Here is a 13,894-nt window from a genome sequence, read left to right as displayed (position 1 = left end):
GTGAACATTTTGTCCAATCCAACCGGGGCTGGGGTGGGGGGGGGGGGGGGTGGGCAGGGTCTCACAGTCAATTATGACCATGTCAGACATCACTGACAACCAAGGCCTGTGGTTTAAAAGAGATCATAGCCAGAGTTGATCATGTATCTATGGACTTAAGTCCACAGGTATGTAATGAACATCAAAGAAATTATAATTATATCATTTAGAGAAAAGCTTTGACAAAATAATCGTTTGGGTTATAATTAATCAAAATAATCAATATGTACAGTAACTGTGAAAAGAACTTCAATTCTTGGTAAGGAAATATATAATATGAGATTTACAATTATATAAATTACTTCCCTTGAAAATAATTGTCTGTAGCAAATGTCTATTTTTAGTAGCAAATAAATAAAAGCCACTACCGTGACTGTAGATTCACCACTCAAAATGTGCAGCTCCATGAGATACACATGCATGCCAAACATATAAAGTGGCTATGTTCAATATTGAATAATTTTCTCCCTTTTTAAAGCTTATTACTTCCCTAAAATCTGTATTTTTTACCGTAGACCGTAAAGGATGACCTTGACCTTTTACCACAATGTGTTTGTCAGAAACACAATGCCTACTGCGCCGCTTTGATTTATTTAACAAAAATATATACGTGGGCAGGTCAGATAGCTATGTCCATTTAAAGCTTATTACTTCCCTTGACTTTGTTCACCTTGAAGTTTTACTACTTAAAATGTGCAGCTCCATGAGATACACATGCATGCCAAATATCAAGGTGCTATCTTCAATATTTAAAAAGTTATGGCCAATGGTAAAGTTTTTTTTCGGACGGACGGACAGACACACTGACTGACGGACAGATCAACTGCTATATGCCACCCTACCAGGGGCATAAAAAGTTATAACCAAACTTTTATGAAGGTTAAAGTTTTGGTTAAAGTTTTGGGACACACACATAAAACAAGAGGGCCTGAAAGGCCCAAAGTCGCTCACCTGAGATAACAAGATATTATTGGGACAAATCTTCTTACCAAGTTTCACGAAGATCGAAAAATAAATGTGGCCTCTAGAGTGTTAACAAGGTTTAAATAAAGCCATATAAGGAAAAATGCCCGCCCCCTGGCAGCCATGTTTTTCAACCAACCGGCATCATTTTTGAACTCATCCAAGATATTATCGGGATGAATCTTCTGACCAAGTTTCATGAAGATCGGACAGTAAATGTGGCCTCTGAAGTGTTAACAAGATTTTACTATATACATATAAGGAAAAATGCCCCGCCCCTTGGAAGCCATTATTTTCAAGCAAACATAATTATTTTCGAAATCATCCAAGATATCATTGAGACCAATCTTCTGACCAAATTTCATGAAGATTAGACAATAAATGTGACCTCTAGAGTGTTAACAAGGTTTTACTATAGCCATATAAGGAAAAATGACCCGCCCCTGGTGGCTATGTTTTGAAAGCAACCAAAACCATTTACGAACTCATCCAAGATATCATTGGGACAAATCTTCTGACCAAGTTTCATGATGATCGGAAAATAAATGTGACCTCTAGAGTGTTAACAAGGTTTTACTATAGCCATATAAGGAAAATAGCCCCGCCCCTTGGCGGCCATGTTATTCAAGCAAACGTAACCATTTTCGAACTGATCCAAGATATCATTTAGACAAATCTTCTTACCATATTTCATCAAGATTGGACAATTAATGTGGCCTCTAGAGAGTGAACAAGACAAATGTTGACGTCGCACAACGGACGACGGACAAAAGGCGATCACAAAAGCTCACCATGAGCACGTTGTGCTCAGGTGAGCTAATGAATGAATGACAGACAGGCAAAAAACAATATACCCCTGATCTTTCGATCCTGGGGCATAAAAAGGAGATAATCTTTTGAGCAGTACTGTGAACATTCAATTGATCTTTTACATTTTGGACACAACCACTTTAGAATCTACTCGCTGTAGACCTTGATATAAGTAGAGAAGAAGAAGTATTTTGTAATAAGGTTTGTACTTGACCTTAAACATACTTGGCAGAAAGACCACAATATTAGCAGAAAACAAAAAGTATTTTGTAATAAGGTTTCAACTTTACCTTAAATATACTCAGCAGAAATGACAGTTTGGTATTAAATATAGTTTAAGATGTATGAATCATATTAGTATTTACATGTTCGACTGGCAAGGAGCTTACAGGACATACTTTTTATCCATTAAAAGCCAAGTTATAGGAGGGAAGGTGTGCGTACTTACCTCCCGCTGTGGTCACATGCAGTCCCTCAAACAGGACATACTCACAGTTGCCCTCATGAAAGTACATCTACAACCAAATAACAACACATTCAATGGTAATACGTATGAAATCAATGGTATACGTAGGGATTTCACAAGCATTAAGGATTTGAATGTACACTGATAGCTTTTTCTATCATATAAACACAAGAATTGGTAAATATTGTTGTAAAAGATGCTGAAAAGATAAGGGGCAAAAGATCCTCATTTGTGCTGAATTTAACACATTTTCAAATGAAATTTAAATAAACTGTTAACACTTGAAACAAGAGCACCGCCTTGCGGGTGCAGACCGCTCATCTATTTTCTTTTTATAGGTGAAGGGACTCTCATTTTCAATCACAAAGGAGGGAGGGGTGGAGTGAAGAGGGGTGCATTGTGTGGGGGTGTGGACATTTATTACATTATCTTCCAAAAATGCCAAAAAAAGGAAAAAAAAAATCGGGAAGGGGGGGTGGGGGGGTGAGTATAGTGTGAGGGTGTGGTGGTTATTTGTGAGATGATCTTAAAAAAAAAAAAAAAGAAGAAAAAAATTTGGGGGGGGGGGGAATTCGGGTGGGGGGGAGGGGGGTTGGGGGGGGATTCTTGGGTGCGATGGTTGGACGGTATTTCAAACATAAAATAATCAAAATAAATAGTTTTGTTTTTAACCGTTTAAAAAAAAAAATTGGGGAGGGGGTGGGGTGGGGGGTATAGTGTGAGGGTGTGGTGGTTGTGAGATAATATTAAAAAAAAAAAAAAAAATAAAAAATAGGGGGGGGGGGATTCGGGGGGGGGGGGGAAGTGGGGGGGGGAAGTGGGGGGGGGGGGGCACGGGCGATGGTTTGGGTGGAGTCTATTGTGGTATGTCAGGTAAGAGTAGTTTTGTCAAAGTATCAATCAAATCTAATCATAAATAAAGAAGTTATGGCAATTTTAGCAAAATTTAATAATTTGACCTTGAGAGTCAAGGTCATTCAAAGGTCAAGGTAAAATTCAACTTGCCAGGTACAGTAACCTCATGATAGCATGAAAGTATTTGAAGTTTGAAAGCAATAGCCTTGATACTTAAGAAGTAAAGTGGATCGAAACACAAAATGTAACCATATATTCAAAGTTACTAAGTAAAAAAAGGGCCATAATTCCGTAAAAATGACATCCAGAGTTATGCAACTTGTCCTTTTACTGTACCCTTATGATAGTTTGCGAGTGTTCCAAGTATGAAAGCAATATCTATGATACTTTAGGGGTAAAGTGGACCAAAACACAAAACTTAACCAAACTTTCAATTTTCTAAGTATAAAGGGCCCATAATTCCGTCCAAATGCCAGTCAGAGTTACATAACTTTGCCTGCACAGTCCCCTTACGATAGTTAATAAGTGTTGCAAGTATGAAAGCCATAGCTTTGATACTGTAGGAATTAAGTGGACCTAAACACAAAACATAACCAAATTTTCAATTTTCTAAGTATAAAAAGGGCACATAATTCTGTCAAAATGCCAGTCAGAGTTACATTACTTTGCCTGCACAGTCCCCTTATGATAGTTAGTAAGTGTTGCAAGTATGAAAGCAATAGCTTTGATACTTAAGGAATAAAATGGACCTAAACACAAAACTTAACCAAAATTTTCAATTTTCTAAGTATAAAAAGGGCACATAATTCTGTCAAAATGCATGCCAGAGTTATCTAACTTTGCCTGCCCAGTCCCCTCATGATAGTAAGTAAGTGTACCAAGTTTGAATGCAATAGCATTGATACTTTCTGAAAAAAGTGGACATAAACGCAAAACTTAACCAAAATTTTCAATTTTCTAAGTATAAAAAGGGCACATAATTCAGTCAAAATGCACGCCAGAGTTATCTAACTTTGCCTGCCCAGTCCCCTCATGATAGTAAGTAAGTGTACCAAGTTTGAATGCAATAGCATTGATACTTTCTGAGAAAAGTGGACCTAAACGTAAAACTTAACTGGACGCCGACGCCGACACAGACGCCGACGCCAAGGTGATGACAATAGCTCATAAATTTATTTCAAAAAATAGATGAGCTAATAAAATGGTTAACAAACTGTCTAACAAACTATCTCACAAATCAACTTTTATATTACAGAAGAATTCAACAAAAGGCTATTATTATTACACCAGCTTCTATTTTACAGTTGCATTATATTATAGAAGAATTCAACAAAAGGCTATTATTATTACACAAGCTTCTATTTTACAGTTGCAGAGTGTTTCTCAGGCCCCCTAGAGTGGTCATGTTGACGTACCATCATGCCCATGCTGTCACAGCCACCAGTATTGTTCATGTCCATGTGCATGCCTGGGTTGTGATTCATGTGGTCATGATTCATGTTGCTCGCTGTTGTCATCATACTGTGGTTCATGTGGTTGTGACTCATGGCTGATGCTGGGATTGCTGTCTGTAACACACAACATACTGCTGTTTTGGCAACAAAGTTTAATAATCCAGTTGTTCAATTATACAATTCTGATAAGCCTATGAATCTGCCCAAGGCAACACTGTTAAGTATGAAACATTAAGTCTTATTCATTCTTACTTGTATGTTGTCAGTATATCTATATCAGAGGGGTGAAAAACTGTTTTCATCTTCGTTGCAGAGGATAAACATTTGTTTACGAATTAATCCTTTTTACATTTGCCAAAGTAATAATATTATGATACCCAAAATCACCTAAAAATCAAATGCATGTCCCAAATTTTGTGGTAACATCAAAGCCTACTGCTGTGTCCAATTAACCCACATACACGTAAACTACCTGTTATGTCCTTTTGAATACCATGTGAACAGTTACTGTAAAATATTATATCAAAAGGTAGGTCAAAGAAGCTCAGGTTTGTAGATTTGACATGCCATTTTGTATTTATTTGTATAACAAGAACTATAATTATTTATTAAGATCAATTTAAATAGAGTTAATTGTGAGATATAAAGCATTTGCTGTTAAAATATCAGCAAAACAAATTACCGGTAATGGTTATCATGCACTCGCACATTCATGAAGTTCTGACTTTTAACATTGAAAATCCTTATTTGAATTTTTTTCATTTCGTCCATCTATAAGACGTATGGAAAGACTCCAGCCACTTTTGTGGCGGAAAATGGGACATTGTTAATTTAACTGGCTGTGACAGGTTTTTATTAAATAAGAGGGCCTGAAAGGCCATAATTGCTCACCGGAGATACAATATAACTGAACTGTTCTTTGCAGCCCAAGATATCATTTGAACAAAATGTTCTCACCAAGATTGAACTATAACTGTGACTTTTACAAGGTTTTACTAGGTTAACAAGGTTTTACTATAGCCATACATAAGGAAAAATGCCCTGCCCACTGGCGGCAATGTTTTCTAACTAAAACCATTTTCGAACTCAAGCAAAACATTATTGGGACAAATCTTCTAACCAATTTTTATGAAGATCAGACAATAAATGGTGGCTCTGGAGTGTAAACAACGTTTTTTTAAAGACATACAAGGAAAAATGCCCTGCCCCTGTCAGCTATGTTTTTCAACCACCAAACCCATTTTCGTATTTGAGATATCATTGAAACAAATCTTCTTAACAAGTCTCATGAAGATCGGACCATAAATGTGGCCTCTAGTGTGTTAACAAGGCAAATGTTGATGCCACACGATGGACAAAAAGTCGATAACAACAAGAGGGCCATGATGGCTCTGAATCGCTCACCTGACTCATTAAGATCAGATGAAAACTATGACCTCTATTGTCTACACAATGTTTTTCTATGCTTTGACCTAGTGACCTAGTTCCTGACTCTAGATGACCCAAATACAATCCCAATCCAGATTTCATCAAGATAAACATTCTGACCACAGTTCATAAATATTGGATGAAAACTGTGACCTCTATTGTCAACACAAGGTTTTTCTATTTATTTGACCTAGATTTTTACCCCAGATGACCCAAATACAATCCCACCCAGATTTCATCAAGAATTCTGACCAAATTTCATAAAGGTTGGATGAAAACTGTGATCTCTAATGTCTACACAAGGTTTTTCTATTATTTGACCTAGTGACCTAGTTTTTGACCCCAGACGACCCAAATAAAATCCCAACCCAGATTTCATCAAGATAAACATTCTGACCAAATTTCATAAAGATTGGATGAAAACTGTGACCTCTATTGTCTACAGAAGGTTGTTCTATTATTTGACCTTGTGACCTTGTTTTTGACCCCAGATGACCCAAATACAATCCCAAACCGGATTTCATCAAGATAAACATTTTGACCAAATTTCATCAAGATTGGATGCAAACTGTGACCTCTACTGTCTACACAAACAAATTGTTGACGGACGGACGGACAAACGCAGGCACGCACAACAGACGCCGGACATCACACGATCACATAAGCTCACTGTGTCACTTCATGACAGGTGACCTAAAAATATGTGTCGGAGATAAACATGAACAGTTGTGGTTAAAATCCCATAGAAACAAGGGCTGTTTGTAAAACATGCATGCCCCCCTATATGGGCTATAAGTTGTAGTAGCAGCCATTGTGTGAATACGTTTTTTGTCACTGTGAATGGTGGTGGTGGTGGTGGTGTAGTAGTAGAAGTAGTAGTAGTAGTAGTAGTAGTAGTAGTAGTAGTAATAGTAGTTGTTGTAGTAGTAGTAGTAGTAGTAGTAATAGTAGTTGTAGTAGTAGTAGTAGTAGTAGTAGTAGTAGTAGTAGTAGTAGTAGAAGTAGTAGTAGTAGAAGTAGTAGTAGTAGTAGTGGTAGTAGTAGAAGTAGTAGTAGTAGTAGTAGTAGTAGTAGTAGTAGTAGTACAAGTAGTGGTAGTAGTAGTAGTAGTAGTAGTGGTAAAAGTAGTAGTAGTAGTGGCAGTAGTAGTAGAAGTAGTAATAGTAGACGTGGTGGTGGTGGTGGTGGTGGTGGTGGTGGTGGTGGTGGTGGTGGTGGTGGTAGTAGTAGTACTAGTAGTAGTAGTACTAGTAGTAGTAGTAGAAGTAGTAGTAGTAGTAGTAGTAGTAGTAGTAGTAGTAGTAGTAGTAGTAGTAGTAGTAGTAGTAGTAGTAGTAGTAGTAGTGGTAGTAGTAGTAGTAGAAGTAGTAGTAGTAGTAGAAGAAGTAGTAGTAGTAGTAGTAGTAGTAGTAGTAGTAGTAGTAGTAGTAGTAGTAGTAGTAGTAGTAGCAGTAGCAGTAGCAGTAGCAGAAGCAGTAGCAGCATTACAAGACCAATACTTAAGAATGATCAAATGGGAAAAGGTAACCTAGCACTGGCAGTAAATATGGGGCTCATTTACAGGTCAGATTTGGAATCTCTGCTGTAAAATGAGATTTTGAATGAATTAAAGGGAGGCAAATCTGTAATAAAAAGAACATGCATTAACCGTAGTTGTTTCCCTTGTTTGAACCATGCTAAATCCTTACAAGTTTGGAAAGAATTGGATGAAAAATTTGGACTTCATTGCATAAACACCATTTTCTCAATTCAAGGGGAGGTAATTCTGTACTTCATGGACCAATAATGCTCATTTTTTGTAGGGTTCGTGTCCTCATTGATATAAAGACACTGTGCAAATTTGGAAAGGATCGGACAAAAAATGTGGAAGATTTTTGAAAGTTTTCACAAAATAGGCAAAAACGAAATAAACATGCAAAGTTCAACGAGCTCCTGCGGCCATGTTTTTTGACGAATCAAATTTCTTTGAACAACTTTTTCAGGGGAGCCCTCAAAGGTCATCCCTGTGAAATTTTTTGAAAATCTGATGAGCGGTTTCTGACAAGAAGATTTTTTAAGGTTTTTACCATATATGGTCATGGCGGCCATCTTGGTTATGCGATCAAATTTTTTTTAACAATTCTTTTGTCCCATGACCTAGGGATGCTCCACATGAAATTTAGTTGAAATTGGCTCAATGGTTTAGTAGAAGAAGATGTTTACAAATTGTTTACAGACAGACGGACGGACGGACGGACGGACGCTGAGTGATCACAATAGCTCACCTCGAGCTATCGCTCAGGTGAGCTAAAAACTCATCATGAGCGCATTGTGCTCAGGTGAGCTAACAAGAGCACCGCATAACGGGTGCCACGCTCGGCTGCGAAAGCTTGTCAGAATTTTTTTATTTTTTTTTAGAGGACACAGTGACCTTGACCTTTGACGTAGTGACCCAAAAATAGGTGTGGCGTGTAGAACTCATCAAGGTGCATCTACATATGAAGTTTCAAAGTTGTATGTGGAAGCACTTTGATTGTAGAGCAAAATGTCAAGGTTTAGCACGACGGCGGACGACACGACAACGACGAGCTGGCAATACCTCCGGTGTTCTCTGAAAACAGCCGAGCTAAAAATGTGTTTTGAATAGGATTTTAATAACTACACACATTCCCTGATGGCAGGGACGTAACGGTACTCAAAATGACTGTTGAACTTATGATATGTCACGTTGAACTCCCTTGTGACCTTGACCTTTGATAATTAAAAGTCTGCTTAAATGATTGATAGCATGGGTATGAACCTGTTGACCTCAAAATCAATGGGCATCTCCTTTTTATCCCAAGTAACCATCATATCAATTTGTATGTTGGGTCAACCCATCCTCAAGACAGGGTGCCCAAATGCAATGCCCTACAGTACAGACTGACAATTTAGCTAACAAACAGGTGCAAAGCAATGTTATTTGAAGAGAGGTATAATAAAACAAACTTATTTTGAAAAGGTGCATGCACAAGTAAACTCAAATCATTCCCAATAAGTGATTCCCAATCATCTCCTTAAATAAGTGCATAAAATAAGTCAAGCTAAAAATAGTTCCAAACATAACGCCCACAAAAAGTTGTACCCATAAAGTACCTTTTGAATACTTTTGCAAACAGATATATAATCTACACCGGTACAAGCCTAGGCCACACCTACATGGGCACACATACAGACCTGCCAAGTCCAAATCAAATACACAGTGAAGATAGCAACAAGAGACAGAGAGGCTTGAAACGTTGGCCGGACAGTTCTTATCAAGGTCATGAATGGGTTCTCAACATCAGCTGAGAGGAACTTTGCCTGCAATAAGTGAGGAGATGGGCCGAATAGTTGTTGTTTAAACAACAATAACAACACTTATTGTTCCTTTGGCTTATCTGGAAATAAAGTTGAATTTGAAATTCCCTGTTTTGAAATGTGAAAAATAAAGAGTGGACATAATTGGTGAGTTTTCGGAATGAATACTGTGCATACAATGGTGTGTCAACTATGTCAGACTTAGAATATATGGAATGGTTCATGTATCTTAGCATTATCATGGAATCAGGAATTGTCAGGACAATTGTTAACTCAGTTCAATAAAGCATCTTCGGGGCCAGTTTTAACAAAACACATCAACATGACTAAAACGGAACTGAACAAGTTAATTTAATTGATTAGGCCTGTGCGTATGAAATTCACCATTTTAGAAGATAAGTGAATGTATTCATGTACCTATCATGGACTGAAAAAACACTTAAAGACGTAGAAAAATATAGCCTAACAAATAAGAAGTTCAATCCTGCATTTGCAACTGCGTAAAGTGGGAATGTATTTGCAAACATTATGATAAGATCACAACAGTCATTATAAGTTATAACCACCAGCCTGAAAGCCCATGGCGAGTAAAATGTTATTCAGGCAAGTAAAGAATTCAGAAATACATTATTGAGCTACATTTAGTTTAAATGTGATTGGTATACATAGATTGCATAATGATTAATTAAAAAAATAATAATACGAAGGCTAAAAGAAGATGTTGATTATAATGTTCAATTGGCATTTACACTGTTTGACAGCGGGATAGTTTAGATGCAAATGCTGACTTCATACAAAATGTACCTGTACATATATTAAACAGTGAACTGTTATGTAGGTAGGTAATACTCTAATGTATAATAAATTCACTTTCAACTCTTGAATCCCAAACAATAATGCAGCACATACATGTAAGCAGTACAAATCCTTGTTATTTAGAATGTTATTATGTAGATGTAATATCACAATAATTATAGTAACTAAAAAACTGTGTTTACTGATACACAAGCTCCAGAGAGAGCTGTATGACACTGTATGTTCACTTGATATCCAGAGATAAAAGCAATTTAGGGCAAGTTCAGTATCAGGTAAACACACATCTGCATTTGCTTGTATCCATACATCAACAGGGACATCACAATGGAGCAAACACATTTTTTACACGTTTAATTTAAATGTAGATTTACAAGTCACGCTATAATAAAAGGAACAATAATTTAACTATATTCATGTGAATAAAATGCATGCAAAGGTGTAGTGACATTAATTCAATATAAAATTATGTCTTCAATAACACTGCATACATTACTCTGATCAAATAAGCTTTTGTATGTGTACATGTATAAGATAGTTTGTTTCTTGCATTAATACTTGTTATGATAGCAATATAGGGTAGACTGCTCCACCCCTCGATGCCATGATTTTAAACAAATCACTAACATTTTTTGTTAATTTGGCAGACATTTCTTGATGACATTACAAAGCTTTTGAGCAAATTTTGATAAAAAAAACTGGCCAAAAAAAAGTACACATAAGGTTCATAAGGTTTCACTATCCTATGAAAACTGCTTGCCCCTGATATCATATCAGTCCAGATATATCATTACAACAATTGTTCTGAGCACGAAGATTGGACCAAAAATATGTGACTTTAGAGAGTTAATAAAATATCACTATATATAGCAATGTAAGACAAGAGCACCGCATAACAGGTGCCACGCTCGGCTGTGGCTGCAGTTTTAAATAAATGAAAGCTTGTCAGGATTTTTTTTTCTTTTTTTAAAGAGGTCACAGTGACCTTGACCTTTGACCTAGTGACCCAAAAATGGGTGTGGCATGTAGAACTCATCAAGGTGCAGCTACATATGAAGTTTCAAACTTGTAGGTTGAAGCACTTTGATTTTAGAGCCAATGTTCAAAACCTTGACAAAATGTTAAGGTTTTAGCACGACGCGGACAGCGGACACGACGACGGACACGACACGACAAGCTGGCTATGATAATACCTTGGGTTTTCTCCGAAAACAGCAGAGCTAATAAAAATTATTGTTAAGGTTCTTAACAATGTCACGTTGAAAAACAATCAAATGGGATAAATAGAATACTCGCCAAGGCTCGCGCTCCCTGCGTTCTTAGCCTCGCAACATTATTAAAACTCCTCTGTATTCAACGCTAACCTAGTATTCTCTATGTGCCTAGCTGGCAGCCATGTTTTCCCCCAGGCCAGAATGTTCAATAAATGTTAATCATATGCATATAAACATATCTGGCTTAAATAGTTATAAATGTTGCTTTCTTTATTTTCTGACTAAGCAGACATCAGTTCTATAAAAACTGCTGTTAAAGGGGGATCCTAGGTGTAAGCATTCTTGAGTTATCATCCTGAAACCATTTTACTATTTCCAGTCACTGTGACCTTGACCTTTGATCTAGTGACCTGAAAATCAATAGGGGTCATCTGCCAGTCATGATCAATGTGCCTATGAAGTTTCATGATCCTAGGCGTAAGCATTCTTGAGTTATCATCCGGAAACCATTTTACTGTTTTGAGTCACTGTGACCTTGACCTTTGACCTAGTGACCTGAAAATTTATAGGGTCATCTGCCAGTCATGATCAATGTACCTATGAAGTTTCATGATCCTAGGCGTTAGCATTCTTGAGTTATCATCCAGAAACCATTTTACCGTTTCGAGTCACTGTGACCTTGACCTTTGACCTAGTGACCCGAAAATCAATAGGGGTCATCTGCCAGTCACGATCAATGTTCCTATGAAGTTTCATGATCCTAGGCGTAAGCATTCTTGAGTTATCATCCGGAAACCATTTTACTATTTGGAGTCACTGTGACCTTGACCTTTGACCTAGTGACCTGAACATCAATAGGGGTCATCTGCCGGTCACGAGCAATGTACCTATGAAGTTTCATGATCCTAGGCCTAAGCATTCTTGAGTTATCATCCGGAAACCATTTTACTATTTCGAGTCACTGTGGTCTTGACCTTTGACCTAGTTACCTGAAAATCAATAGGGGTCATATGACAGTCATGATCAATGTACCTGTTAGGGCTGTAACAATACATTTGAATATTCGAATTACTCGAATACGGCTGTGGATTAATCGTATTCGTTATTTGCCACCTCCCGAACCGAATACTTGACGAATACAATTCGAGTTTGACAGTTTAATAATCTCATCTAACCTTACAAATGAAGGTGCATACAATAAAACCCTATATTTAAATGTTCTTCTCCTTATTCCGGCGTTTTTCAGCATGTTTATCCCACCCATTATGTTACACAGTGAGATTATCAACAAAAATGGCGGTCACCGATTGAATATTTGAGTTGTGGTCAGTATTTATGGGGTAATGAAAACTATTTCTTGTTCAATACTTTTTCTATTGTCACACTGTTTTTATTCAATATATCAAATGAGCATTATGTCAGATAGGTGACATTGAAATATCATCTACATCACCTATCTGGCATATGCTCATTAACAAGAGGGCCTGAAAGGCCCATAGTCGCTCACCTGAGATTCAAAGGAACTGACCTGTTCTGTGCAGCCCAAGATGTCATTAGAACAAAATGTTCTTACCAACTTTCATGACTAGTGAACACCCTGGCAGCCATGTTTTTCAACAGAACAGAACCATTTTCATACACATCCAAGATATCATTTAAACAAATATACTGACAAAGTTTCTTGAAGATTCATAAGTCCGTAAAACGAAAAATTCCCCGCCCACTGGTGGCAATGTTTTTCAAGTAACTGGAACCATTTTCGAACTTGTCCAAAATATCATTGGGACAAATCTTCTGACAAAGTTTCATGATAATCGTACAATAAATATGGCTTCTAGAGTGTAAACAAGGTTTAACTATAGCTATATAAGGAAAAATGCCACGCCCCCTTGGCGGCCATGTTTTTCCACCAACCGGAACCATTTTCAAACTCATCCAAGATATGATAGGGACAAATCTTCTGACCAAGTTTCATGATGATCGGTCAATAAATGTGGCCTCCAGAGTGTTAACAAGGTTTTACTAAAGCATGATATATAGCCATATTAGGAAAAAGGCCGCCCTCTGGTGGCCATGTTTTTTAAGCAACCAAAACCATTTTCGAAATCATCCAAGATATCATTCGGACAAATCTTCTGACCAAGTTTCATGAAGATTGGAAAATAAATTTGGCCTCTAGAGTGTTAACAAGGTTTTACTAAAGCCATATAAGGAAAAATGCCCCGCCCCCTGCCGGCCATGTTTTTCAACCAACCAGCATCATTTTAGAACTCGTCCACGATATTATTGGGATGAATCTGCTGACCAAGTTTCATGAAAATCTGACAATAAATGTGGCCTCTAGTGTTAACAAGATTTTACTATAGCCATATAGCATACATGCCATAATTTTTTAGACCAATTGAGTTAAATTGTCCGGGACTTTTGCCGATTTTCCGGGACATGTATAAAATGTAGTGATATTTATAGACATTTTTGGTACGTTTTTTTTTGTTTCGCATCGTTAATTGCAAAAGTTCGAAAGCCTATCCGAA

At 37.3% G+C, this 13,894-nt stretch overlaps 1 protein-coding gene across 1 annotated transcript in view; it reads right to left on the bottom strand.

Moving 5' to 3' along the window:
* Window positions 1-10,370, bottom strand: part of LOC127838332 (high affinity copper uptake protein 1-like) — a 28,600-nt gene extending 18,230 nt beyond the window's left edge. Inside the window, exons 1-4 of the mRNA XM_052366032.1 lie at window positions 10,332-10,370; window positions 9,211-9,336; window positions 4,549-4,701; window positions 2,261-2,327 (exon numbers count right to left, since the gene is read on the bottom strand). Coding sequence (XP_052221992.1) covers window positions 2,261-2,327; window positions 4,549-4,701; window positions 9,211-9,300 — 310 coding nt within the window. The 5' untranslated portion in view covers window positions 9,301-9,336; window positions 10,332-10,370. The remainder of the gene's footprint in view (window positions 1-2,260; window positions 2,328-4,548; window positions 4,702-9,210; window positions 9,337-10,331) is intronic.
* Window positions 10,371-13,894: the final 3,524 nt, after the last annotated feature.

This window comes from Dreissena polymorpha, chromosome 7 (assembly GCF_020536995.1).
Source record: "Dreissena polymorpha isolate Duluth1 chromosome 7, UMN_Dpol_1.0, whole genome shotgun sequence".
NCBI classification, from domain to species: domain Eukaryota; kingdom Metazoa; phylum Mollusca; class Bivalvia; order Myida; family Dreissenidae; genus Dreissena; species Dreissena polymorpha.
This window is presented reverse-complemented; position numbering and strand designations above follow the sequence as displayed.